The 24,745-nt window shown below is 44.7% G+C and overlaps 1 protein-coding gene across 2 annotated transcripts in view; it reads right to left on the bottom strand.

Annotated features, from left to right (window-relative positions):
* Nucleotides 1-458: 458 nt before the first annotated feature.
* The window catches only part of KAT6A (lysine acetyltransferase 6A), a 77,597-nt gene continuing 53,310 nt past the window's right edge, over nucleotides 459-24,745 (bottom strand). For both annotated transcript variants that reach the window (XM_065399807.1, XM_065399808.1), the window contains 6 exons: nucleotides 23,598-23,691; nucleotides 21,311-21,542; nucleotides 18,692-18,887; nucleotides 16,870-17,559; nucleotides 15,581-15,881; nucleotides 459-5,636 (listed from right to left, as the gene is read on the bottom strand). In XM_065399807.1, coding sequence (XP_065255879.1) covers nucleotides 3,037-5,636; nucleotides 15,581-15,881; nucleotides 16,870-17,559; nucleotides 18,692-18,887; nucleotides 21,311-21,542; nucleotides 23,598-23,691 — 4,113 coding nt within the window. In that variant the 3' untranslated portion in view covers nucleotides 459-3,036. The remainder of the gene's footprint in view (nucleotides 5,637-15,580; nucleotides 15,882-16,869; nucleotides 17,560-18,691; nucleotides 18,888-21,310; nucleotides 21,543-23,597; nucleotides 23,692-24,745) is intronic.

Raw genomic sequence — 24,745 nt, 5'->3', positions numbered from 1 at the left:
CCAATACCAGGCAGCTTGCAGTGCCAGGGAACCAACAGGCAGTTTTGTTCTCAATTTTATCACCTGTAGTGAAGCAAGTGATTGTGGCTGACAACAAATATTTCTCCACCCCTCTCCTGATTTTTCATGCTTGCTGTCTGGTCACCCTACTCCAAACCATCCCTTTGGGCAGGAAGAAAGAAGCTGACGATTTAGTCAAATGATTTTCTAGAGCAGGCCTTACACTCTTGAGAGAAAGGTTCAGTTTTCTTTGGTGTGCAGCTTCTACTCAGAGGAGGTAACATTATGGGCAGAGATTGTTCTTGGATTTAGGTGCACAGTCTCCCTAAGGTACTGTACCTCTTCTGGATCAACAGTCATACAAGAGGGAATTAAATCCACAGACCCCTGGCAACAGTTACAGGATTAAATTCTCAAATGCTCTGGAGGAAGAAAATTCCACATGCACAACAGACATCCAAAATGGCTCAACATAATTTATTTTTTTATGTTAAAATGTACAGAGTTCTTTTGAAAGTACTTGCTAGAAAGGGAAAAAAAAGTGATATTACATACAAGGAGAGGAAGGGAGGCCAGCGGGCCAGGAGCGCATGACATGGAGAATTACAAAGGCATCTAGGCCCCCCTTCCCCTTAGCTTACAAGTCACCATGAACAAAGTACAAAGAGGTTACAAAACAGGAAAAGCAAATATAAACAGACAGGAATAGACTTAGCTTCATTTGTACATGCGGCTTTTAGAGGCATCTGGAGCTCTATTCACACACTCTAGAGATCTCTTTAAAGAGAATTTTTATCTTTCTTAAAATAGTTTTTAATATTCTACAACAAAGATAAAAAATTTTAAAGATGGAATGAAATGAAAAAGCTCTTATTTTAAAAGGCATCAAAGTCACTAACAGTGATTTTTTTTAAATTTCTTTTAGAAGATTACCCAAGTTATCTTGCTAAAAATACATTTTTTTTAAACAGAAGTGAAAAAATGGTAGGTACCAATATTACTTGTGTTGGATAATTTCTTTTTATAATATAGAAAAGAACTTTTTTTTTCTACAATAGTTCTACAGTCACAAAGGCTTGTGGAAAAGGGAGCTGCCCAATTGATTAAAAAAACATACAAAAACCAAACCAAACATAACAGCAAACAAACTAAATTCACAGCCCTCATTTCAACAGTTTCTCCTCCTGTCTTTAACCCTCTCTCTCCCTGCTCCCCTGCCCTCCCTCCCGCAACCACGAAGCAATGACACAGCTGAAGATCTAGGAAGGAGAGGGCAGCACAGTGCGCTTTCTACATGGATGAGTTAAAACCGGAATAGTATATACAGAGAAACGGGATCCTACACAGCCTCGCACATGCTCAAAACAAAGAAATAAGGAGTGGAAGTCCTTGGAATTCTGCCTTTTTATATTTGGCAGTTATTGAAGAAAGGTCCGTTTTAGTGCATCTGAAGAAACCTCAAATCTTCATTTGGATGTTTTTGTTTTGTTTTGTTTACAACTAATTGTTTTTATTATTGTCTGTATCTCTACAGAATATACAATAAAAGAGAGAGTTTTACACTAAAGGGTAAATAATGGCCCTTCTTTGTATATTTGATGGCATGCCAACAGGTGCAGTCACTCTCTTTTATGATACACAGTTGAGTAGCAGAAAGAGAATAGGAACAGTGGGAATAGCGTGGAACAAGCACACTACAAAATCCTGCTGACTAGGTCCCACTGCTGTTGCTGACTGTCCCACTCCCATTTTCTCCCTTGAGAGGAGCTGAAATTTCCTTCACTTCCCACACACAGACTCAAAGGTGATGAATTTCTTAGGCAATGATCTCAAAAGAAACTGGGAAAGCAGGAATGTGCCTGTTTTAACACCATGACTCCCCTGGAAGAAGGACACACCCAGCAGTTTCCCCCCACATGCAGAGGAATGGAATAGTGACAAAGACTCTGTAGGTTTCTTGTCAAGTCACTTAAACGTACGCTTCATCTTCCAAGATTATGTGAGTAAAGGAACATAGACGCAGATCACTGGCAATGGCTGCTCGTGAGCTCAGTCAGACTCCAAGGCTCAGAACCAAGACCCTTAGCATTTCAAAGCAGATATTAAAGAGGAGTTTGGGATCTCAGAGTTATGGCTGATTTGCAGGTTGTCAAAACAAGACCCTGTAGCCATTTTCTTCTCTTTCTGATGCACAGTAACCATCTCTTATCCTTCTAGTGGCTGCATTAGGGTTCCATACAGTTCTCCTTTGAGATGCTAATGCTAATTCAGACTGACAGTGTGTGTGTGCTGGAGAACATTTTAAAGTGACATTATACTTTCAGAATGAAACATACAGACTGTATTTCAATTAATCAATCTATGGAGACATCAGTGTGAGAAGAATTTATGTTTACATATAATTCCAAATTGTACTGAGGGGTGAGAGGGTCAGAAAGGGTTAAGAGGAGAAATTTTCCTGCCTCATTGGAATAAAGAGTTAGTTTGTCCTCCATGTCTGGTTCTGAGTCTCCCATAAGTGCCTCCTGCTGGACTTAAGTAGGAAATGCAAGGTGGGGACTAGAGGGATGGGTTTTGTTGCTCTTGGAGATGTCTGACATTTTAATGACTGCAGCATTGGGAGCTGCACACAGAGGGACATACGGGAGGAAGAGGAAGGGGTGGGGAACATACACTTGAAAATAAAATTTAAAAAGATGATTCACTGTTAAAGATATTCTGTCTGTGTGGTCAGCAAAGTAAGGCTCTTTTTAAATTATGAAAAGATTTTTGTGCACGTTTTCCCCCTAAAACCATTTTAAAATGACTTCAGCTGTAAAATGTTTCAGGATTCTGAAGGAAACAAAAACCCAAAATGAACGAACGAAAAAAGAATAAAGACCAGGCTTCCTAAAAAATAAAATAAACCAAAGAAAAACCCTCTAAATCTACAGCAATATTTTTAACTGGAAAAAGGTCCATTTTCTCTGGTTCGTCAGTATAAAAGGTTCCTTTATTTATATATATTTAAGTTTTTAGGTTGCAAGTTCATCTCGCTCATCTTCTCATGTATGGTCCGTTGAGCGACTGCTTGGGCACCCCAGCAGCATTCATGTAACTGTGATGGGAGGGGCCAGTATACATCATGTTTCCATGAGGGTTTGGCTGCATAGGCTGCTGGGTATAGGCCTGGCTCCCCATCATTCCCATCTGCATCTGCATAGGATACTGTGCTGTCTGGTTCATGTATGCAGGGTTACTATGGTAACTGCTGTTCATCATGGGCTGTGTCATTCTGTAGCTGTTCATGGCATTCAGAGTGTTCATATTCATGGAATTGACATTGTAGGGGGGAGTTGGCATCAAGTTAACCCCCATGTTCATACCTCGCTGAACAGCTAGTGCACGAGGGCCAGCCTGCATGGCAACTGCCGGTGGGCTGCGGCCATAGAGCTGCTGCTGGTGTGCAGTTGCAGAGGGCAGTGGTGCTGATTTAGAACGAATGGAAATATGCCCCTTAACGGGCATTTGCCCCTGCAACCTTTGTGTGTGGGGGATACCAATGTTGGTAGCAGACATGTTACATTGAAGCAGAGGTGATGTGAGGTTCATGGTGGTGGATGCCAAGTTTGGTGGGGGTGTCATGGTGGCTTGTGCTTGCGGTGTCCCAGCTAATGGATGAGATGGAGCTAGCTGAGCCAATCCTGTGTTGGACAGAGAAACACTGGTTGCATAGGACGTCACAGCAGGAGAATGGCTATAAGGCATGGCATGAGGGTCCATAATGGTGTTTGTCAGCTGCTGCAACTTGGCTAAACTGAATGTGGCTGATGGCTGAGAGTAGCTCCCAGCACCAAAATCTCCCGGAATCCTCTCATAGATACTTATGTTGCCAGTGCCTCCTGATTCAGGTATTTCCATGATCATAGGTGCTGGGGTGAAACTATTATTCATGCTACACTGAGACAGTGGAGGTTGCTGCTGGGGTGGAGGTGGGGGTTGAGGCTGTTGTGACTGAGGCTGCTGCTGTTGCTGCTGCTGCGGCTGTGTTGCTGGTTGCTGGTTGCTTGGAGGCCTTTCTACCACACAGCTCTGAGGTGACTTAATGTTGCAGTTTGCAGCAGGCTGGACAGTGCTCTGTTGCATCATGCTGCAGCTGTTGCCAATGTTTGCCATTTGCTGAGTGACAACACAACTGTTCTGAGTTAGGCTACTAGAGGAGGACAATCCCCCATAGGAGCAGCTGCTCTGGGAAGAGTTATTTCCACAAATGCTGCCTCCCATAGTGGAGTCATAACTGCTGGGGTTTTCGTAGTTCTCTGTGGTGCTCTCAATGCTGCCAAGGTCACTGAAGCCACTATCCACCACCTGCTGAGAGTGGTCTGATACAGAAGGCACATCCATCATGGGGCTGGTCTCCATGTTCTGCATAGAAGGTGCGGACAGGGATCCTTGTTCAGGGCTTATCTGGGTGTAACCACTCTCCAGAGCAGGCACGTTGGGACTGCTGACAGAACGCACAGATTGGCTAGGATGGGACTGAACAGAGGATATTGGACTGTTGTGTTCTGAGGCATGGCAATCTTCAACCATTGATATTTGAGGGTCCTCATCAGCTTGAGTGTAACTCTGCAGAGTCTGACAAGCTGCAAGAGTTTCCTCACAGTCCTGGTACGCTACATCATGTTCATTACTTTCCTCCTGCGTCAAGGACTGGACTGCTTGGACAGTTTCTAGATCTAGTTCACTATGAGGAATCTCTTCCTCTTCTTTTAATTCAATTAACCTTTCTTTAGTATTTTGCTCTTCTTCATGATCGTCTTCAGAGCCAGGGACATGTTCTGAGCCCACTGATGTCTCATGGGAAGCCTGCTCTTCCTCAGAATCTGCCTCTGCTTCATTTTTGCCCTTTACCTCTTCTCTACTGCTCTGTATACTTGTTTCTAAAAAAGACTCCTGGACATCAGGCTCCTCCTTTACTTCTTCTCTAATTGGCAGTTCCTCCATTTCTTTCTTCTTTGCAGATTCCAGATGACCATCATCTTCATCATCTGCATCATGGTCTTCATTTTGGTTTATAACTACTGCAACCTCATCCTCTTCTTCCTCATGGTCATGCTCAGGTTCTTCTAATTCTTGCTGTTCTTCTTCTGATTGCCTTTGCTCTTCTAATACCCGTGGCTTCTCCTCTACTTCCTCCTCTACCTCAGGCTCCTTAACATCTGCTGCTGGACTGCTGCTGCTGTCCATAGGAGAAACTGCTCTCACTTCACTGCTGGTTGTATCTTCCTCTTCTCCCTCTCCCACCTCCTCTGTTTCCATTTGCACATCTTCCTCCTTCTTTTCCTCAGCGAGGGGCTGCTCTTCTTTCTTCTCAAGAGGCTCTTCTTTCTCCTGCATTTTGGGTTTACGCCCTGGTTTTGAATTAGTTACCATGGCATCAACTCCCTCATCCTGAGCAGATACTGGCACCTTTTCCCGGTTCAGTTTAAACCCTGGTTTTCTACCAGGTCTTTTCTTCCAGTGGATTGGTTTGCGACTTTTGCCTTTTGGCCATCCCTTTTTCTTTTTCATGGGTGTGGAAGTATCTGGCTCAAATGGAGAAACCTTTGCTTCACATTTTCTGAGCACAGACACTGGCTTCAAGGTAGGGGTGCCTGGAAACACAAAACAAAAATATTGCTTAAACTTTTCATAATTACTTGAATGTTTCCTTCTCCCTGCCTTCAAAGGAATCCTCCCCGCATTTCAAAGTCCCAAGCATTCCACCCCATTTATTAATTCAATGTTTATGAACAATAAAACAGAACAGATAATTTTTAACCCTTTCCCTCATTTTAATATTTTCTCATTAATAACACATGAAATGAATTGCATTTGCAAAGAACATATTTTTAGAGTTTTGAGCCTTTAATATAGAATCCAAATTCAGTGACATACTATACGTTGGAAGAACTAGAAAGGACCACCATAACTTTGCAAGTACAATTAATGTAATGTGTTTTTAATAGGAAAATATTCCACTTGAGCAAGATACTTCCCACACCTATGAACATACATTGCACATGTGTTTACATTTAGTTCTGTTCTTCAGAAGAGATCTAAGATCCAGAACTATTTCCCTTTCCAGTCATTTCTAAAATTGATTAAAAATCGAAGTAATTATATAGATCCAGTAGAACACCAGAGTTACGAATTCACCAGTCAACCACACACCTCATTTGGAACCGGAAGTCAGCAATCAGGCAGCAGAGACAAAAAAAGCAAATACTATACAGTACAGTACTGTGTTAAACATAAAGTACTAAAAAAAAATAAAGGGAAAGTCTAAAAAAAAAAAAAAAAAATTTGACAAGGTAAGGAAACTGTTTCTGTGCTTGTTTCATTTAAATTAAGATGGTTAAAAAAGCAGCATTTTTCTTCTGCAAAATAAAATTTAAAAGCTGTATTAAGTCAATGTTCAGTTGTAAACTTTTGAAAAAACAACCATAACATTTTTTCTGAGTTACAAACAACCTCCATTCCCAAGGTGTTCATAACTCTGAGATTCTACTGTAATTTAATTTGGCAGCTGAAGAACACTTTGTTTCTGCATAAATAATAAAAGGAAGCCAATTTTTTCTCTCTTTTGTCTATTTTTTGGTGGATCAATTTTCACATTTAAGCTACTTTCCAAATGTTATTATAGATTCATCGATATAAGGCCAGAAAGGACCATTGTGATCATCTAGTCTGACCACTGGTATAGCACAGGCCCTAGGACTTCCTTGAATTAATTCTTGTTTGAACTAGAGCATTTCTCTTACAAAAATATCCAGTCCTGATTTAAAGTTTTGAGTGATGAAGAATCCAACACAGCCCTTGATAAATTGTTCCAATAGTTACAAATTTGCATCTTATTTCTAGTTTGAATGTATCAAGCTTCAACTTCCAGCTACTGGATCGCATTATACCTTTCTCTGCTAGACTGAAGAGCCCTCTATTTCTGCTCCCTATGTTGGTACTTATAAATTGAGATCACGTCACTCTTAACCTTCTCTTTATTAACTTAAACAGTCTAAGCTCCTTGAGTCTCACCATGAGGCATGTTTTCCAATCCTTTAATAATTCTTGTCTAACTGAGCACCGTATTTGAGGTCGGGAAGGAATTTTCCCCCGGGTCAGATTGGCGGAGACCTTGGGTTTTTTTTGCCTGCCTCTGCAGCATGGGGCACGAATCACTTGAAGGTTTTAACTAGAGTAAATGGTGAATTATCTGTAACTTGAAGTCTTTAAACCATGATTTGAGGACTTCAGTAACTCAGCCAGAGGTTAGGGGTCTAATACAGGAGTGGGTGGGTGAGGTTCTGTGGCCTGCAATGTGCAGGTGGTCACACTAGATGATCATGATGGTCCCTTCTGACATTAAGGTCTATAAATCTTGTGGACATCAGACCTGGACAGAATACTCCAGTAGTGGTCGCAGTACCAAATACAGAGGTAATGTAACCTGCCTATTCCTACTCAAGACTCCCCTGTCTATACATACCAGGATCACATTAGCTCTTTTTGCCACAGCATCACACTGGGAGCTCATGTTCAGGTGATTATCTACCTGAAGTACTTTTCAGTCACAGCTTTCCACGACAGACTTCCCCATGCTGGAACTATGGCCTACATTTTTTGTTCCTACAGCATAATTTTATATTTGGCTGTATTAGCACACATATTGTTAGCTTAAACGCAGCTAACCCAGAGATCTAGATTGCTCTGTATCAGTAGCCTGTAGTCTTCATCGTTTACCACAGACATTCTTGCTCTTTATGGACCTGTTCCTACAAGATGCTGAGCACTGTCAAGTAGAGTTTGTGAAGTCAAGGGGAAGTTGGAAGTTTATGACACTTCTATTAGTCTCTCAGCACCGTGTAGGACTCAGTCCTACCCGCAGTAAATCGTTGAAAAATTATTAGTTCCTATATGTTTTCATACTTTGAGTTTAAACCAATGGAGTCACTCTAAACAATTTCTCTCTCTCTCTTTAGTGTTAAATACTACAAAATTATTTGAAAGGTGTTGTCCTACTTCCCATTCAATTGACATTTAGTCATGCTGCCCCATTTGGTTCTTTAAAAAAACGGTTACTAACCTTCCATAACTACTGTTCTTCGAGATGTGTTGTTCATGTCCATTCCATGTTAGGTGTGTGTGTTTGCCACATGCACTGGTGCCAGAAGTTTTTCCTGTAGTGGTATCCATAGGGGACTGGCTCTGGTGCCCTCAGGAATGGTGTGCATATGCGCTGATATAAGGGGCACCGCCGGCTCCCCCCTTCCTCAGTTCCTTCTTGCCGAAACTCCAACAGAGGAGAAGGAGGGCGGTTCATGGAATGGACATGAGCAACATATCTCGAAGAACAACAGTCACGGTGATGAGTAACCGTTTTTTCTTCTTCTTCAAGTGCTTGCTCATGTCCATTCCATGTCAGGTGACTCCCAAGCAGTATCTGTGGAGGTGGGTAGGAGTTCATAGACGTGTTGATTGCAACACAGCTCTGCCAAAGCCAGTGTCATCTTTGGCCTGCTGGGTGATGGTGTAGTGGATTGTGAAGGTGTGCACCAAATACCACATTGCGGCCCTGCAGATATCCTTGATAGGGACTTGTGCTAGGAAGGCTGCTGACGATGCCTGAGCTCTCATTGAATGTGCCATCACTATCGGTGGAGGTACAACCTGCGCCAAATCGTAGCAAGTACAGATGCAGGTAGTAATCCAAGACGAAAGCCTTTAAGAAGACACTGGGAGGCCTTTCATCCTGCCAGCCACCGCAACAGAGTTGAGTCGATCTACAGAAGGGGTTGGTATGCTCTAAGTAGAAAGCCAGAGCCCGCCTGACATCTAGAGTGTGCAAACGCCTCTCCTCGTTGGACGCATGAGGCTTTGGGCAGAACATCGGGAGGAAAATGTCCTGGTTAACATGAAAAGGCAACACCACCTTTGGAAGGAAAGTAGGATGGGGACGCAACTGAGCCTTGTTCTTGTAGAACACAGTGTATAGGGGCTCCGAGGTGAGGGCTTTAATCTCGGAGACTCACCTCGCTGAAGTGATAGCCACAAGGAAAGCAACCTTCCACGACAGATGCGCAAGAGAACAGAAGGCTAGAGGTTCGAAGAGAGGGCCAGTGAGCCTAGAGAGGACTAGGTTGAGGTCCCATTGGGGCACCAGGTCCCGGACTGGGGGAAAAAGCCTTTCAAGGCCCTTAAGAAACCTGATCGTCATTTCATGTGAGAACACCAATCTGCCCCAGACGTGGGGATGGAAAGCCAAAATGGCTGCCAGGTGCACCTTGATCGAGGAGAAGGCGGGGCCTTGATGTTTTAGGTGAAGCAGATAGTTCAGAATGGACTGCAGAGAAGACTGGGTCAGGGAGATCCTCTGCGCCGACGGCCAGCAGGAGAAGCACTTCCACTATGCCAGGTAAGTTGTTCTAGTGAAGGGTTTTCTACTCTCCAACAGAATGTGCTGGACTTGACTAGAGCAGGCCTGCTCCTTTGGGTTCAGCCACACAGCATCCACACTGTGAGGTGGAGAGAGGCGAGGTTCGGGTGCAGCAACCTCCCGTGATCATGAGAGCAGGTCTGGGCAGTTGGGAAGCGTCCATGGGGACTCTGTTGCCAAATCCACGAGCATGCCGAACCAATGCTGGGGCGATCATGATGACTTTGGCCCGGTCCCTCTTGATTGTCAGGAGAGTCCTGCTGAGAAGCGGGATCAGCAGGAAGGTGTACATCAGGTCATTTGTCCAAGACAGGAGGAAAGCATCTGAGAGCGATCCGCTGTCAAGCCCTTGAAGGGAGCAGAACTGGTGGGACTTCCTGTTCCGCCTGGTGGCAAACAGGTCCACTTGGGGAGTTCCCCAGCTCTGTAAAATCATTCTGATGACCTCCGAGTGGAGGGACCACTCGTGGTGAGAAAAAAACGACCTGCTAAGGCAACCAGCCAGCATGTTTCGGACACCAGGAGATGTAGAGCCTTGATTTATATGGGGTGCCAGATAAAGAAATCCCACAGCCGGAGGGCTTCTTGACAGAGGACCAAGCTCCTCCTTGCCTGTTGACATAAAACATGGAGGCCATATTGTCCGTCAACACCTGTGCCACCTGATGGGATAATTGGGGAAGAAACAATTTGCAAGCCAAACGGATGGCCCTGAACTCCCTGACACTGACGTGCAATACCAGCTCTTCCTGGGATCACAACCTCTGGGTCTTTAGTGATCCAAATTGGCTTCCCACGTGTCCAACACTAGCACCATTGTGGGTTTCGGGGTCGCGAAGGGTACTTCTTCGGGCATATTTACTGGGTTGGACCACCATTCCAGAGCACTAAGTACTCATTGTGAAATTGTGAGGACTCTGTCCAGGTGGTGCCTGGCTGGGGTGTAGACTTACGCCAGCCACATCTGGAGGGGTCTGAGATGTAGTTGTGCATGTCGAATTGCATACATGCATGCCGCCATGTGCCCTAGCAACCTGATGCATACCATGGCCGTGGTGATTGCGTGACTGGTGAGTTGAGTGATTAGGCCTGACATTGCCTTGAATCTGGGTTCTGGGAGAAAGGCCCTGGCTCAGATAAGAGTCCAGAACTGCCCCAATGAAATCTATTCTCTGCACTGGAACCAATGTGGATTTTTGTTCGTTTATCAATAGACCCAAGGCTCAGCAAGTGACTTGGACCAACTCGATGCTGCGATGAACTTGTACCCTCGAACGACCCTTGATGAGCCAACTGTCGAGGTAAGGGTAGATTTGAACGCCCTGGCGCCTCAGATAAGCTGCGACCACCCATGCATTTTGTGACCACCGTTGGCGCTGTAGCCAGGCCAAATGGAAGCACTACCAACTGGTAGCGAGCTCGTCCCACTACAAACCGCAGGAACCTTCTGTGTCCGTGGAAAACTGAAATATGAAAATACGTGTCCTTCAAGTCGAGAGCGGTGTACCAGTCTCCAGGATCCATGGAGGGGATAATGGAGGCCAAGGAGACCATGCAGAACTTCAACTTTTTGAGATATTTGTTGAGGCCTCACAGGTCCAATACGGGACACAGACCCCTTTTGGCCTTCGGTATCAGAAAGTACTGAAAGTAGAAACTTTTCCTTCTTAGATGCATGGGGTCTTCCTCTACGGCCCCTACTCACAGGAGGGCTTGCACCTCTTGAGTGAGAAGTTGCTTGTGAGAAGGGTCCCTGAAGAGGGATGAGGTTGCCGTTAGGCGCACCCTCAAAATACCCGCTTGCTTCCTGGCGGGTAGTGGGGAAGAGCCCAAGTGGGAGGAAGGAGCTAATTGTTGGCCTTGACGGTGCTTGTAGCCCTCGCCCTTCTTACCGTAGGGCTCCGGTCAGGCCTGACCACTTGGTCTTTGAGGTTGCTGCGGCTTAAACCTCTTTCTAGCAGAGGCCGGTGTATAGAGACCAAGGGAACGTAGAGTAGACCATGAGTCCTTAAGCCCATGTAACCATGTCTGTTTGTTCTGCAAATAGGGTTAGGCCATCGAAAGGGAGGTCCTGAATTGACTGTTGAGCCTCTGTCGACAGCTGTAGTGATGGACCTGGCCGCTGAGTCCACCATGTCAGAGGCGGCCTGAAGGGAGGACTTTGCCACATTTCTCCCTTCATCTAAAATGGCCAGGAACTCCTGCCTGGAGTCCTCTGGCAGTGAGTCTGCGAAGTTGGCCACAGACTGCCACACATCAAAATCATACCTACCGAGTAAGGCCTGATGGTTTGCCACTCATAATTGGAGGCTGGCAGATGAATAAACTTTTCTGCCAAATAAGTCTAGCCTCTTGCCGTCTTTGTTTTTGGGAGTTGGCCCAGGTTGTCCCTGCCTGTCTCTCTCGTTGGCCGCAAAGACCACTAGAGAGTTCGGAGCCGGGTGGGAATATAAATACTCAAAGCCCTTCGCAAGGAGATAATACTTCCTCTCTGCCCATTTGGAGATAGGCGGGAGAGAGGACGGGGTCTGCCATAAAGCTTTTACCAGCTTTACCACTCCTTCATGGATTGGGAATGCAACCCTAGACAGGGCCACCGGGGCCAAAATGTCAAATAAAGTATCAGAGGGTTCTGCCAGCTCCTCTGCTTCCCATTCCTGGTTTGCAGCCACCTGCTTTAGCAGCTCCTGGTGTGCCTTGGCATTGTCCTGTGGCACTGTTTGGGACGGTCCCGCCACTGCCTTGTCAGGCGAGGGTGGGAGGAGGGGCTGGCTCAGCGTCCCCCGCACTGCATGGGTGGCCTCCACCAAGGTCAGAGGATGCTCCTGGGCACCTTGCTCAGACCCTTCCTCTGAGTCCGGAGGGGGGTGGGAGACTGCCACTGACCTCCTCTCTGACGCCCCCGACACTGAACGCTGCATCTGGGTTTAAATAAATAAATAAATATATGGAGATATTCCTATCTCATAGAACTGGAAGGGACCTTGAAAGGTCATTGAGTCCAGTCCCCTGCCTTCACTAGCAGGACCAAGTACTGTCCCTGACAGATTCCATCCCTCCCATCCTTAAATGGCCCCCTCAAGGATTGAACTCACAACCCTGGGTTTAGCAGGCCAATGCTCAAACCACTGAGTTATTCCTCCCCCACAATGCCATGAGTTCCAAAAGTGCCACGAGGTAGGCCACTGGCCCTGGGGCCATGCACCGGCTGGTAGCCCTGTTGGAACCCCCCCAGATATGGCTGGGTGTGCCTGGCTTGAGGAACCCACCATCTCCTCAGCTTCCGAGCCTGAGGAAGAAAGTTCCTCCCTTGGGGACCGGGCGGCACTGACACCACGTCCATGTCCCCTCCGCGCCTACCATCCCGGCATCTGCGGCTGGGGCAGAAGTTCTGGGGCTCAGGGTCCAAGTGCTGCCTGTCCAGAGACCGGTGGCAGAGCTCGGCGGATCGGCAACGGTACACCAGCGACTGACGCCTTGTGCTCTGGGAACGACACCAGGAGTCTGGCGATCGACAATCGGGCAACAGAGAACAAAGTCTCGACTCCAGAGATTGGTGCAGCAAGTCTGGCAATCTGCGTCTCAGCTCCAGGGACCATTCACGTGGTTCTGGGGATCGGCGTTGTGGTCCTGATGATCTCCGTTGCCCCGAGGAGTGGGTGGGACCGGTGCCATGATCCCGGGGACCAGTGGCATGCTTCGACTCTGCGTCGACTGTTCGGTGAGTGATGCCACACCTCGGGGGACCAATGCCAATAGTCCGGCAAATGGTGCCAGGAGCTCCGGTTATGGGCAGGTTGGAAGTGCGTCCCCGGGAATCGCTGCTTCAACGCCGACCGCCGTGGTGCCAGGGAATGATGCTGTGCTGATGGAGACCGTTGGCCAGGCTTCAGTGCCGGCTTCCCTCTGGAGATGACGACGTCTTGACGGGGCATTGGTGGCACCAGCAAAGACATGATGTCTTTTGCAGCCTGAAAGGCTTCTGGCCTGGATGGAATCTCCTGGTGGCGGGGACCTCTGCCACTACCTGGGGTGGCTGGTGGGTCCCTAGGAAGGCTGGATAGCCTAGCCAGCGATGCAGGTGCCTGGCTGAGCTCCGGAGATGTGCCGTCCCGCATGGGCCTATGCTCCTCTCCGGACTTTCCCTTCCCAGTACAGGATGTCGAGGAGCGCCCTCTCCTGGGGTGCTTTCTCTGCTTTTTAGCAGGTACTGGGGACCAGTGCTGGCAGTGCACTTCGCACGGATGCCACGGTGCTTGGTGAGGAGTCCAATCTTGGTGGCTCAGAGACCAGTGCAAGGGCCAACTCCATGAGGAGCGCTCTTAGTCTTATGTTCCACTCTATTTTAGTTCTTGGCTTGAAACTTTTGCTGATGGGACACTTTTCAGTAATGTGAGTTTCCCCCAAACGCATCAAGCAGCTTTGATGAGGGTCACTGACGAGCATCGGCTTTTTGCGGTGACCACAAGGCTTGAAGCCCGGGACCGGGGCATGCCACATCCCTGGGCTAAGTCCCTTAGGGGATTATCTAACTTATCTACAGTATTATTTAGCTAACTATTAAGAGAACAATGAAAACTACTTATCTAAGAATTATTTACACAATGAGTGATAGGGAAAAAAAACACTTCCCAAAGCAAGGAGACCCTCCAGCACCATCACTGGTGGTAAGAAAGAGCTGAGGGGGGGGGAGCCGGTGGCATACCTTGTACCGGCGCATATGCGCACCACTCCAGAAGGCGCCAGAGCCGGTCCCCTACAGATACCACTGAGGGAAAAACTTCTTGCACCAGTGCATGTGGTGAGCACACACCCCTAACATGGAATGGACATGAGCAACCGCTCTAAGAAGAACTTAAATTTTCCATAACTAGGAGACGTGATAAAATTAAGAGAAGAAAAATGTAGGTCAAACATCAGGGAAAACCTGGAAATGTGATGTATTAGTTTATATAATAGTTTCCCAGGGAAAGTACTGGAAGTCTCATAGCTTAAAATGGACCGGATAGATCTTTTCTCATCTCTAATTTCTACCATCACAAAACAATGTTCAAGCTGTAAAATGAATTCCCTAAAACATATGTGATGTGCAACATGCTCAAGTTATTTTTTTCAATCTTAACTATTGCATGTTATGACATTTTGTTATTCTTTCTGCCCAATCCATGTTGCATTAACACTTTTTTTCGCATTTAATTTTAATGTAAGTGGGGATTAACACCATAGGAACACAATGGTGATTGGTGCTATATAAATAGCAAAGATAGACAGAATTGCATCATTACCTCTTCAGCATTTAAGTCCTTTAGGGATGATTCTCCTCTGCTAATGAGAGGCCAGTTGAGTACTATGAATTACTTAGGAAGTTCCAGTAAGAATCATTGAAGGTGGGATGAGAACAGCAAACATCTCTTTCTTATGGTCCTTTATTTTTATTTGGCTGTTTGCCCTCATATAATGTAGGCAATCAAAGAGCTCCCACAGGGTACATGCAATGTATTAGGCAATAATGGAGCATATAACAACTGTGAATTAGGTTATTAGTGAAATACTTGAATGAGAGATGCTACGTCTATAGTGTTACAGCACACTAAATGCCACAGTTCAGACCAAATTTATTTTTCTTGTCTGTATTAAAGGTTTAGGACCAGAGCACTTTGGGGAAGGATGAGAAATTGAGGGCAAGTATACCCAATATAAATGAGGAATAGATCCCAAATAGACCCTTTACTGTCTATTCCTCCTACTTTATTTAGTCACTGTAAGGGGATGCTGAGTAAGAGGTCGCTGAGATTTGCTTTGCTTTTATTTCTCTAAGTGACACCTTTGCGTAACCATTACTGCAGCCACATATATTTCCTTCACTAAGGAAGTGGAACAGATGAAATGTGAAGATGACCTGTTATCTCTTCACATGCTGAGATGATATTTAAATATAAAAATACATTTTTCATATGAGTTATAAATATCAGAGGTTGGTTTGATTGGTAATCTGTGCCTAGTTAGATATTTTGTCTGGAAATTTCAGGGCAGTGTATACCACTTCCTGAGGGATTAAGGCTATCACTCACTCAACACCCTTAACTATATCAAGGTGCCAATTCACAGCTTGCTCATGAAACATACCGTTAGTGTCATCAGACTCCTCTTCATCTTTGGACTTCCTCTTAGAGGAGGGTCTGCGCCTGAGGGTATCCTGGGGGGGTAAGTGGCGAAAGTAGCCCCGGGTGAACAGTTCACTCTCATCCTCTTCCTCTTCCTCCTCGATCTCAAAGGTAGGCTCTAATCGGGGCATTGGTCTCTCAGAGTCCGAGTCCTCAAAAGGTTCATCCAGTACCTCTGTGGTCTCAGAGATTGTTTCAGTGACAACACTGCTGTTGTGGTGCTTGCGCTTACGGACTCGCCTCTTCCGATGGAGAATTGGTTTCTGGGTGGAGGGGGGAAAAAGGCATTTGATCACATACAGCAAAAATAAACCACTGAAAAATGGAAAAAACAAACTTCTGAACTCAACAGTCTGCGTGGGCTCAGGATAGCCTCCCCTCCAGAATCTAGACCAGGGGTCGGCAACCTTTCAGAAGTGGTGTGCCGAGTCTTCATTTATTCACTCTAATTTAAGGTTTCACGTGCCAGTAATACATTTTAACGTTTTTAGGTCTCTTTCTATATGTTTTATTCACTCGGCCACACTTCTATGAAGTTAACTGGATTTACACCAGTGTAACAGAACAGAAACTGTTTGTAAGAGCTGAGGATCAACAATCCATCCATGACCTGCTATATAACTGTTCAGCAGGTTTACTGTCCAACAGGATCACAGCTAACTAACATCATTTCAGCACATCTGTATGTGAATTAAAACCAACTACACAGATCATGCAGAAAAGATGATTTCTACTTTTTGTTTGCAGCATCCTGCCACTAAACACAAGGTTTTCTTGGTCATGTTTATAGAATTCATATCTCCAAAGTCAGGCATGGTGAAGCCCTCACATTGCAATTTATTTTAAACTTGCTGATTAGTTAACGTTGTTTTGTGAAGCTTCTTTTCCAATGAATGCTATTTCCATGTTTATTGCATTGTATATGACATGACATAGATGTATTTTATAACAGAAGGGAGTGAAAAATAAAAAGCCTAGGGGAACATGGGAAAGCGTAACTTCCTGATACAATAGAAGGTGTCTACTAAAAGAATTAGCAAAAGTGTTCTCCACACATTGCCTTCTCTACACATTCGAGAAACAAGGACAGTCTCTCAGATTCTTTGAAAAGAGGCAGATCAGATGCTATATTGTAACTTGTGTAGCTTTAAACCAAGTCTCTTCAGCAATGGACCCCAAGATGGTACCAATCCAGGGAGAACACGTACTGCAGCATGCAGCCAGAGATGAAGGAGCACAAGAAGCACATACCTTTCGTTTTAATGTTGGCTTGGTGAGAACGGGTGGAGAGTTTGAACGAGGACTCACAGGCTCATCCTCCTCCTCTTCGCTACTCTCACTAAAGCACCTCAGGAGAGTCCTATCCCCATCACTATAGCGCCGGGGTAATCTGTCACACTCCTCTGTGAATCTGCATTTCAGGGGCTCGGTGCTGTTCTTTAGCTGCCCCCTCCACATTTCCATGCCGTCGCTGTATCGCCTCCGGGGGGCTGATGACTTTTCAGCTTTGCTATACTGTCCCTGAGGGACTGCAGACTTTTCCTCATCTTCACCATAGCGCCCCCGTGCGGCTGGAGATTTCTCCTCACATTCTCCACATCGCCCCTGGGAGACTGCTGACTTCTCCTCGCATTCACCACATCGCCCCCGCGAGGCTGCTGACTTCTCCTCGCATTCACTACATCGCCCACTGGGGACTGCTGACTTTTCCTCCATGAGCAGTTTCTGTTCCTTCTCACTAAAGGGCTCCTGCAGCTTTTTGCCTTTTCGGCTCCATCGGCCTCTCCGTGATGTCTGGCTGTTTGCAGGAAGACTATCCAGGGGAAGAACTTGCTTATTTGGCCGTGTAGAATTGTCTGGAATTACGTTTGGCTTTTTTTCACTCTCTGTAGGAGAATAAGGCTCTTGCTCCTTCTTCTCCCACAATACAGATTTTACCACCTGAATTAAATAAAAACAAATAAATTTTACATATTTTATTTAAATTATGTTTCCATCCTGAACCCCACCCTAAAAAAGCTCTTGACAAGACAAGGCACAGTACTGGAAACTGAAGGACTCAGAACAAGGTATCAGGGATGACTCCTGGGAGCTGCAGAATGGCAAATGGATAGCTCTCAAAGGGCTGCAAAGGGGTTCCAAAATCCCAGTTTGATAATGTTCTCCCACAAGCTGCCTGACAGTTTATTTCTACCACCAGTGGCCATTAGTTTACTGATACTTGCTGGAATGAAAATATAATAATCTTACACCAAAGCCCAGTATCTGTTAAACCTTGGAGGAAGTGGGATATAAAAGCCCTTTTTCCAGCTATTGTATATGGTCAAAGACAACAGAAGTAATTTTCTATAGCAATGTAGAGTCAAGTGCATTTCACGGTTTAAATGCTATAGCAGTGTGCAATCAGCTTGTCAACAAGAGTAAGGTAATCTATTTGGGTCACTCCTCAATGCTGTTACTGACGTGACAAAGTGCACTGCTTGAGGATATGATGGCCTCCTAGTTTCCCATTGCTTTGTGGGCAATGATACAAGGGCAGAGTTACACTGGTTTGGTGCTCTTCACTGTGTATTTTCATACTGGCTAATGTCTTCTGCATTTTTAAGTGTAAACTTAACTTTGAATATATCTAGGTTCTCTAATGTTTTTGAAAAACCAAATATTATTTAAGGAAAAAAAATCCATAGGAGAATTTCTAAATTACAACAACCTTGGTTCCATTTTTACAGGGTGTGGTCTGGGCATTTCTGTAGGTTAAAAAAAATTAGTAATTGTTTAGTGACAGCAGTCCCTTTGTAATTTCCAACCACACTACACCAGGATGGGCTCTACTTCCCTCCAGACTATGCCCCCTTTGGATTTCACTTTTCTGGTTTCTGATCTGAAAATAGACAAGCAACCTAACCAAAATTCTGATGTCTTCTACCATTAAATAAAACCCCATAGCTTCCCATTTAAACTTCTAGACTGGAAACAAAACACCTGTATTGTCTAGGGAGGTACAAGAGCTGACTGAGTAGGACTCAAATGGCTATGGTCTACATAAAGAGAACAGATTCACTCTTACACTGACTTCTCTTTCCTTCTGCTGCTGCTCTTCATTTTCTCCTTCCTCAGTCTCTTCCTCTTCATCCTCAGAGACAACAGTGTTGGAAACTATAACAGGTGTCCAACGCAGACATTCTGGATCTACATCTACAGGCCGGAGATTCACCTGGAGCTTTGCCATATGATCCTGGATAAGTTTCTCCCGACGAACAATAACAAATCTGGGAATAGAGAAAAATCCTTCAGTCTGCCATACGTGTGGAGCACACTGTAGACACAGACAGAGAGAAACCGACACAAAGCAAGATATGATAGAAGGACTCTGTACCCTCAATCGACGCCCATCATGTCAGGATTCAGGAAGGAAAGGTAGCAGAGGACAGTCTGACAGGACAATATTCTATCATCTGAGATATCCTAAGACTGGGAGGGAGGGCACCTTCAGTCTTTAGAGCAGTGGTTCTCAACTTATTTATCATTGTGGGCCGCATATGCGGCCCACAAAGTATTAGCTGGGCCGCAGGTTGAGAACCACAGTGCACCCCAGCTAACTTCCCCACCCACCTAACCCCCTATGCTCAGAGCCCTCTGCCAGAGACCCCTCCACAGAGTGGGGCCAAGAGCGGAGAGCTGGTCGTGCGGCAGGGACCCTGACCCCAGACCCTGCTGCCTGGACCCCAGAGCCCACCCTGCGGCAGGATTGCCTGGAACCCGTCCCGCAGTAGGGCTGCCCAGAGCCCACCCTGAGGCAGGGCAGCACGGAACATGGATCCCGCTGCACAGCAGGGCAGCCGGGAGCCGGCAGCCCGGAGCCTTTAGCACACACCTGAGTTGGGCTGCAGCTATGTGCTAATTGGGCCACATGTTCAGAGCCGCTGCTTTAGAGAGACAGCACTAATGTCTTTCCATTCCTTGCCACTGGTAACAATGATATTGTTAGCTACAGAGCAAACTGCAAGTTGAACATTACAACCTCATTTGATTTTAGCGGTAAATAGTGAGGTGGCAAAGTTTGCAGATGATACAAAATTACTCAAAATAGTCAAGTCCAAAGCTGACTGCAAAGAGTTACAAAGGGATTTCACAAAACTGGGTGACCAGACAACAAAATGGCAGGTGAAATTCAATGGTGATAAGTACAAAGGAATGCACATTGGAAAACATAATCCCAACTATACACACAAAATTATGGGGGTCTAAGTTAGCTGTTTCCACTCAGGAAAGAGATCTTGGAGTCACTGTGGATAGTCCTCTGAAAACATCTGCTCAATGTGCAGTGACAGAAAGAAAAGCTAACAAAATGTTAGGAACCATTAGGAAAGGGATAGATAATAAGACACAAAATATCATATGATACTATATAAATCCATGGTATGCCCACACCTTGAATACTGCTTGCAGTTCTTGTTGCCCCATCTCAAAAAATATATATTATAATTGGAAAAAGTAAAGAGAAGGGCACCAATGATTAGGAGTATGGAACAGCATCCATAGGAGGAGAGACTAAAATGACTTGGACTGTTAATCTTAGAAAAGAGACAACTGAGCTAAGATATGATAGAGGTCTGTAAAATCATGAATGGTGAGGAAAAAGTGAATAAGGAAGTGCTATTTATCCCTTCACTTAACACAAGAACCAGGGGTCATCCAATGAAATTAATAGTCAGCAGGTTTAAAACAAAGAAAAGGATGTACATCACACAATGCACAGTCAACCTATGGAACTTGTTGCCAGGGGATGTTGTGAAGGCTAAAAATATAACTGGGTTAAAAAAAAAAAAATTAGATAAGTTTATGGAAGATAGGTGCATTAATGGCTATTAGCCAAGATGGTCAGGGATGCAACTCCATGCTCTGGGTGTCCCAAAGCCTCTGACTGCCAGAAGCTGGAACTGGATGACTAGATGGATCACTTGTCCTTTTCTGTTCATTACCTCTAAAGCATCTGACACTGGCCACTGTTGGAAGACAGGATACTGGGCTAGATGGACCATTGGTCTGACCCAGTATGGCCATTCTTATGTTCTTAGGTGAGGGTATTAAGACTGTGGGATTGGGTGTATATAAACTGGGGGAGAGGCAGCCTAAAATGAAGGGAAGGAAAGGGTGAGAGAGAGACACTCATTACTTAGGGTACATATCAAAGACTTAATGCTACTCAAGAACACAGTCAAAAGGCTAAGTCCCAACTACAAAAATATGCTTTAACTGTGTTCGGGGACATGAGTGTTATAACCTGAGCAGCTGACCTGGTCACTTTTATAATGTAAACAAGACCTTTGTTGCGGGACAAAGAGTACCTTTGCTCATGTGATTTTGAATGACACCGTACCATACCGCCTCCCCAAAGAAATAGGAAAAGTAAAAAAAAAAAAAACCACATCACTGCTATTGTGTAAGAGCTGATGGTATTTTACTTGGCTTTGATGTTCAGATTATATATTTGCCCTTCTCAACATTCACCCTGATTACTGGCATATTACTGTGTGATCTGTCCTGCTAGTGCTGTCTGAACAGTCAGAGCTGGCCCCTGGGGAGCAGGAGAGATGTTACACCACCCAAGTCTATGAATGTGATCCCTCCCCCAACTCTATACAGCTGTATCTGGATCCCAGCTGGGAAGCAGTGGGATTGCTATACTCACTGGTCCTTGCGGAAGTCAAGCATTCGCAGGTGATGCAGAGTGGAAGTGATGTCTTGAGGGCAGATTCCAGTGAGTTTGCTTAACTTTTTGATGCTGATTTGCTTGTCATTTTGATGATAAAGGCACTCCAATATTACACTTTTCCAATAAGCCATGTATGAGAGACGGCCCAGATCAGACAATGGCTTCTCTGGGGACCCTGCTTGGCCCTCACGCTTTGATAGCAGATAGCCTAAGGAAACACAAAGCAACTTCTCACAAATACTGGCATACGTAGATACCAACTATTACATCCTATCCCAGTGCCAACATTATACTGAAGTTTGTACAGTGGCATTCTTCCAAAAAAGGAATGGAAAGTGTTTGAAAACCAAGACTATATCCTGCATCTACAGGAGACACCGAATAATCTGTCAGATCTTTTCCATCTCTAACCTCCATTATTCTATAGTGCATTCAGAGATTTATAAACTGCATCCTGCTTTGATTACAGATTATGGGGGGAGGGATAGCTCAGTGGTTTGAGCACTGGCCTGCTAAACCCAGGGTTGTGAGTTCAATCCTTGAGGGAGCCACTTAGGGATCTGGGGCAAAATCAGTACTTGGTCCTGCTAGTGAAGGCAGGGGGCTGGACTTGATGACCTTCCAGTTCTATGAGATAGGTATATCTCCGTATATTTATTTATGAGCTATTACCACTAGATGGCACAATCTGCCTATTTTGAACCTAGAGAGACAAGATGGGTGAGATATCTTTTATTGGACTAACTTCTGTTGGTGAGAGAGACAAGCTTTTGAGCTTACATTGAACTCTTCTTCACGTCAAGAAGAAGAATATAATGAGAAAGTGCCTTGGAACTGGTCTCTGGATATTGAGCATGCAGTTAAAGTGCAGAAAGCCTTCTAAATATCCTTTTCAAATTTATTTTAGAGTACACTAATATAGCAATTACAAAACAGTGAACTGTTACTCTATTGTCTTTCATTAATGATTAAAAACAAGAGGGAAAAGAAATATTTCATAACTGACTTCAGCCTAAAACAGTAGCAACCTTCTCCTCAGAGCACACCCAAATATTTTTGTGCTTGTGAAATTGAATATTCAGGCACAAAACTTGATTAAAATGATGACTGAGGATTTCAAGGGGAAGCACGTATTTCCACCACTTGGCTGAACTAAAAAAACCCAAAACTTTTCTTAAAAATATTATGTTGGGAAACTTCAGTTAGAGCCCTGAGCGTCTCATATTCTGGTACTGACCTAGAGAGCTCTAATGGGCCTAAGACTGCCTATCTTCCTGTGATATACTGCCATAGTTGTGATCAGAGAAGGCGAGGATGCTAGATATAACAAAGGCAGTGGCTGGCAGACAAGTCATTCCCTACCAGAGCCAGGGGCTCCCACTCCTAGTCTGAAATAAGCCAGATTTGTTGACTTTCAGGGCATTTTGTATGGCCCATGTGTTTCACCTGGTCCTTGAAGAGAGTTAGGACTGGTCTACCCAGGGAAATTTATTGGCAGAACTATTCCAGTATAGTTGTACCACTATAACAACCTGTGTGGACACTAATTCCAGAATAAGAGTGGCCATACAGGGAGTTACCTCAGTAGAACTAGAGTGGTATAATTATACCAGTATCGTTGTTCTGGTAAGTGCAGACAAGCTGACAGTGGAGACTGAGGGACTGACCAATGTAATGGGATGTTATTGTTTGTATTTAGAGCCGCTGGTCAGTAAGAGGAGCTGAATGAAATTTGTTTTGAGTTCATAATTTTATATAATTGACAGAATGCTCAGAGCCTGTGTATAGGTGGTTTTGATTACTCTAAATCAAAAGATAAAATGAACAAACTATTATTAGCATCTGCTTGAGAAACTATAAGTCACTTAGTTTAGCTGCTGACAGTTTCAACAAGCAATGTAGTTTTAGGGTTTACTTTATTTCAGAAAGAACTACTAAAGTAGGGTAAGCTTTTGCCAGAAACTCTGCACTGAGCATCTCTACAGCTTTTGGCATAAGGCACTTATGTGGTAAACATGGGAATCAGAGGGAGAATGATGTATTTGTTTTCAGCATTTAGCTTTCCACCAGTTTAAAGAGCAGAGCCCAGAAGTCTGAATGTTTTTTTGTGCTCTCAGAACAGAGCTAATTCTGGAGAAGGTATTTCACCCAAGAAAGTTCCTGGATACCTGTACATCTTCCCCGTCTAGTCCCGTCTAAAAATATGAAAGGCCAAACAAATATGAAAAGATGAAAAAAATATGAATGTGAAAGTGATCCTTACTGAAGTCAATGAGGAATCTGCCATAGCCCTTACGCTGGTACTGGGGAAGAATCATTATACAGGAAACATTGTACTTCTGTTGGCAGTGCTTCTCCTAATAGAGAAAAGAGAAAGAAACTTGAAAAACAATGGTTTAGTGAGATAGAAAAGAAGCTGCGGTGTGTGAACTAGTAATTAATCCTGAACTAAAGGCTAAGAATGAAAGCCCCAGTCACAGCTCCTTGGGGACAGCAATGCGCATCAGCAAAGCACAGTCCCCAATGAGTTAAGATGGAACCGTACCAAGTCATTGTCATTACTACTGAAACAACCACCCCAGGAGGGTGAAAAGACTGAGACAGTGACATCTGCTACTTTCTTCAGCTTAGAAACAAAGATAAAAATGACGGTCAGTGTAGGAATTTAAGTCCCCACCAGTCACTCAAGTGCACCAAAATGGAGGTGCTAAACACATTGGGATAGATTCGAATATCCAAGTAACATTGGTGTAAATCTAAAGTGACCCAAGATTCACACCACTGTAACTGAAATCAAAATCCAAGTCACTGTGTGCTGGTCTAGAAGTTGAAAGATGACCATTGATTACAGCCACTGGGGGTTTTTTGTTTGGTTTTTGCATTGTTGCTCTGATGGCTAGGATTGCAAGCAAAACAACTACTGCTGGGACAAAGAGACTTGAAAATGTAGCTATTTGAAATCTTATGTTTGGCTTCCTATGCTTGGCTTCTATATGGGGAACACTAAGATATTTTCAGCATCAGTGGAGTCTCCGCATTCCCAGCATACAAAATAAAAGGTTTGAAATGAGGTTCAAATTGCAGACCAAGAAAAGACTTTATCTGCTGAGGAAGAGCTTAGATAGCTTTATGTGGGTAACAATGTTTACTTCACAAGCCGTTCTACCTATCACCATCAAGGGAATAGGAAGTCATTTAAAAACTTCTCCCTTTGAGCTGCTAAGTGCTGTACTAGTTTCCTTTGAGGATATGCTCTGTTCAACAATATTAAGAGGAAATTTGGCTTTATTAGTTGCTACATGTCCCTGAATTCTTCATACACAATCTAAGGCCAGGACTGCCACAACTAACGAAAGATGCTTTGACAACACTATATCTCAAACTGACTCAGAACAGGTCCAGCTCCAAGTC

Source organism: Emys orbicularis, chromosome 2 (genome assembly GCF_028017835.1).
Source record: "Emys orbicularis isolate rEmyOrb1 chromosome 2, rEmyOrb1.hap1, whole genome shotgun sequence".
Classification (NCBI taxonomy): domain Eukaryota; kingdom Metazoa; phylum Chordata; order Testudines; family Emydidae; genus Emys; species Emys orbicularis.
Note: the sequence above shows the minus strand (reverse complement) of the source record. Positions and strands in the feature narration are given on the sequence as shown.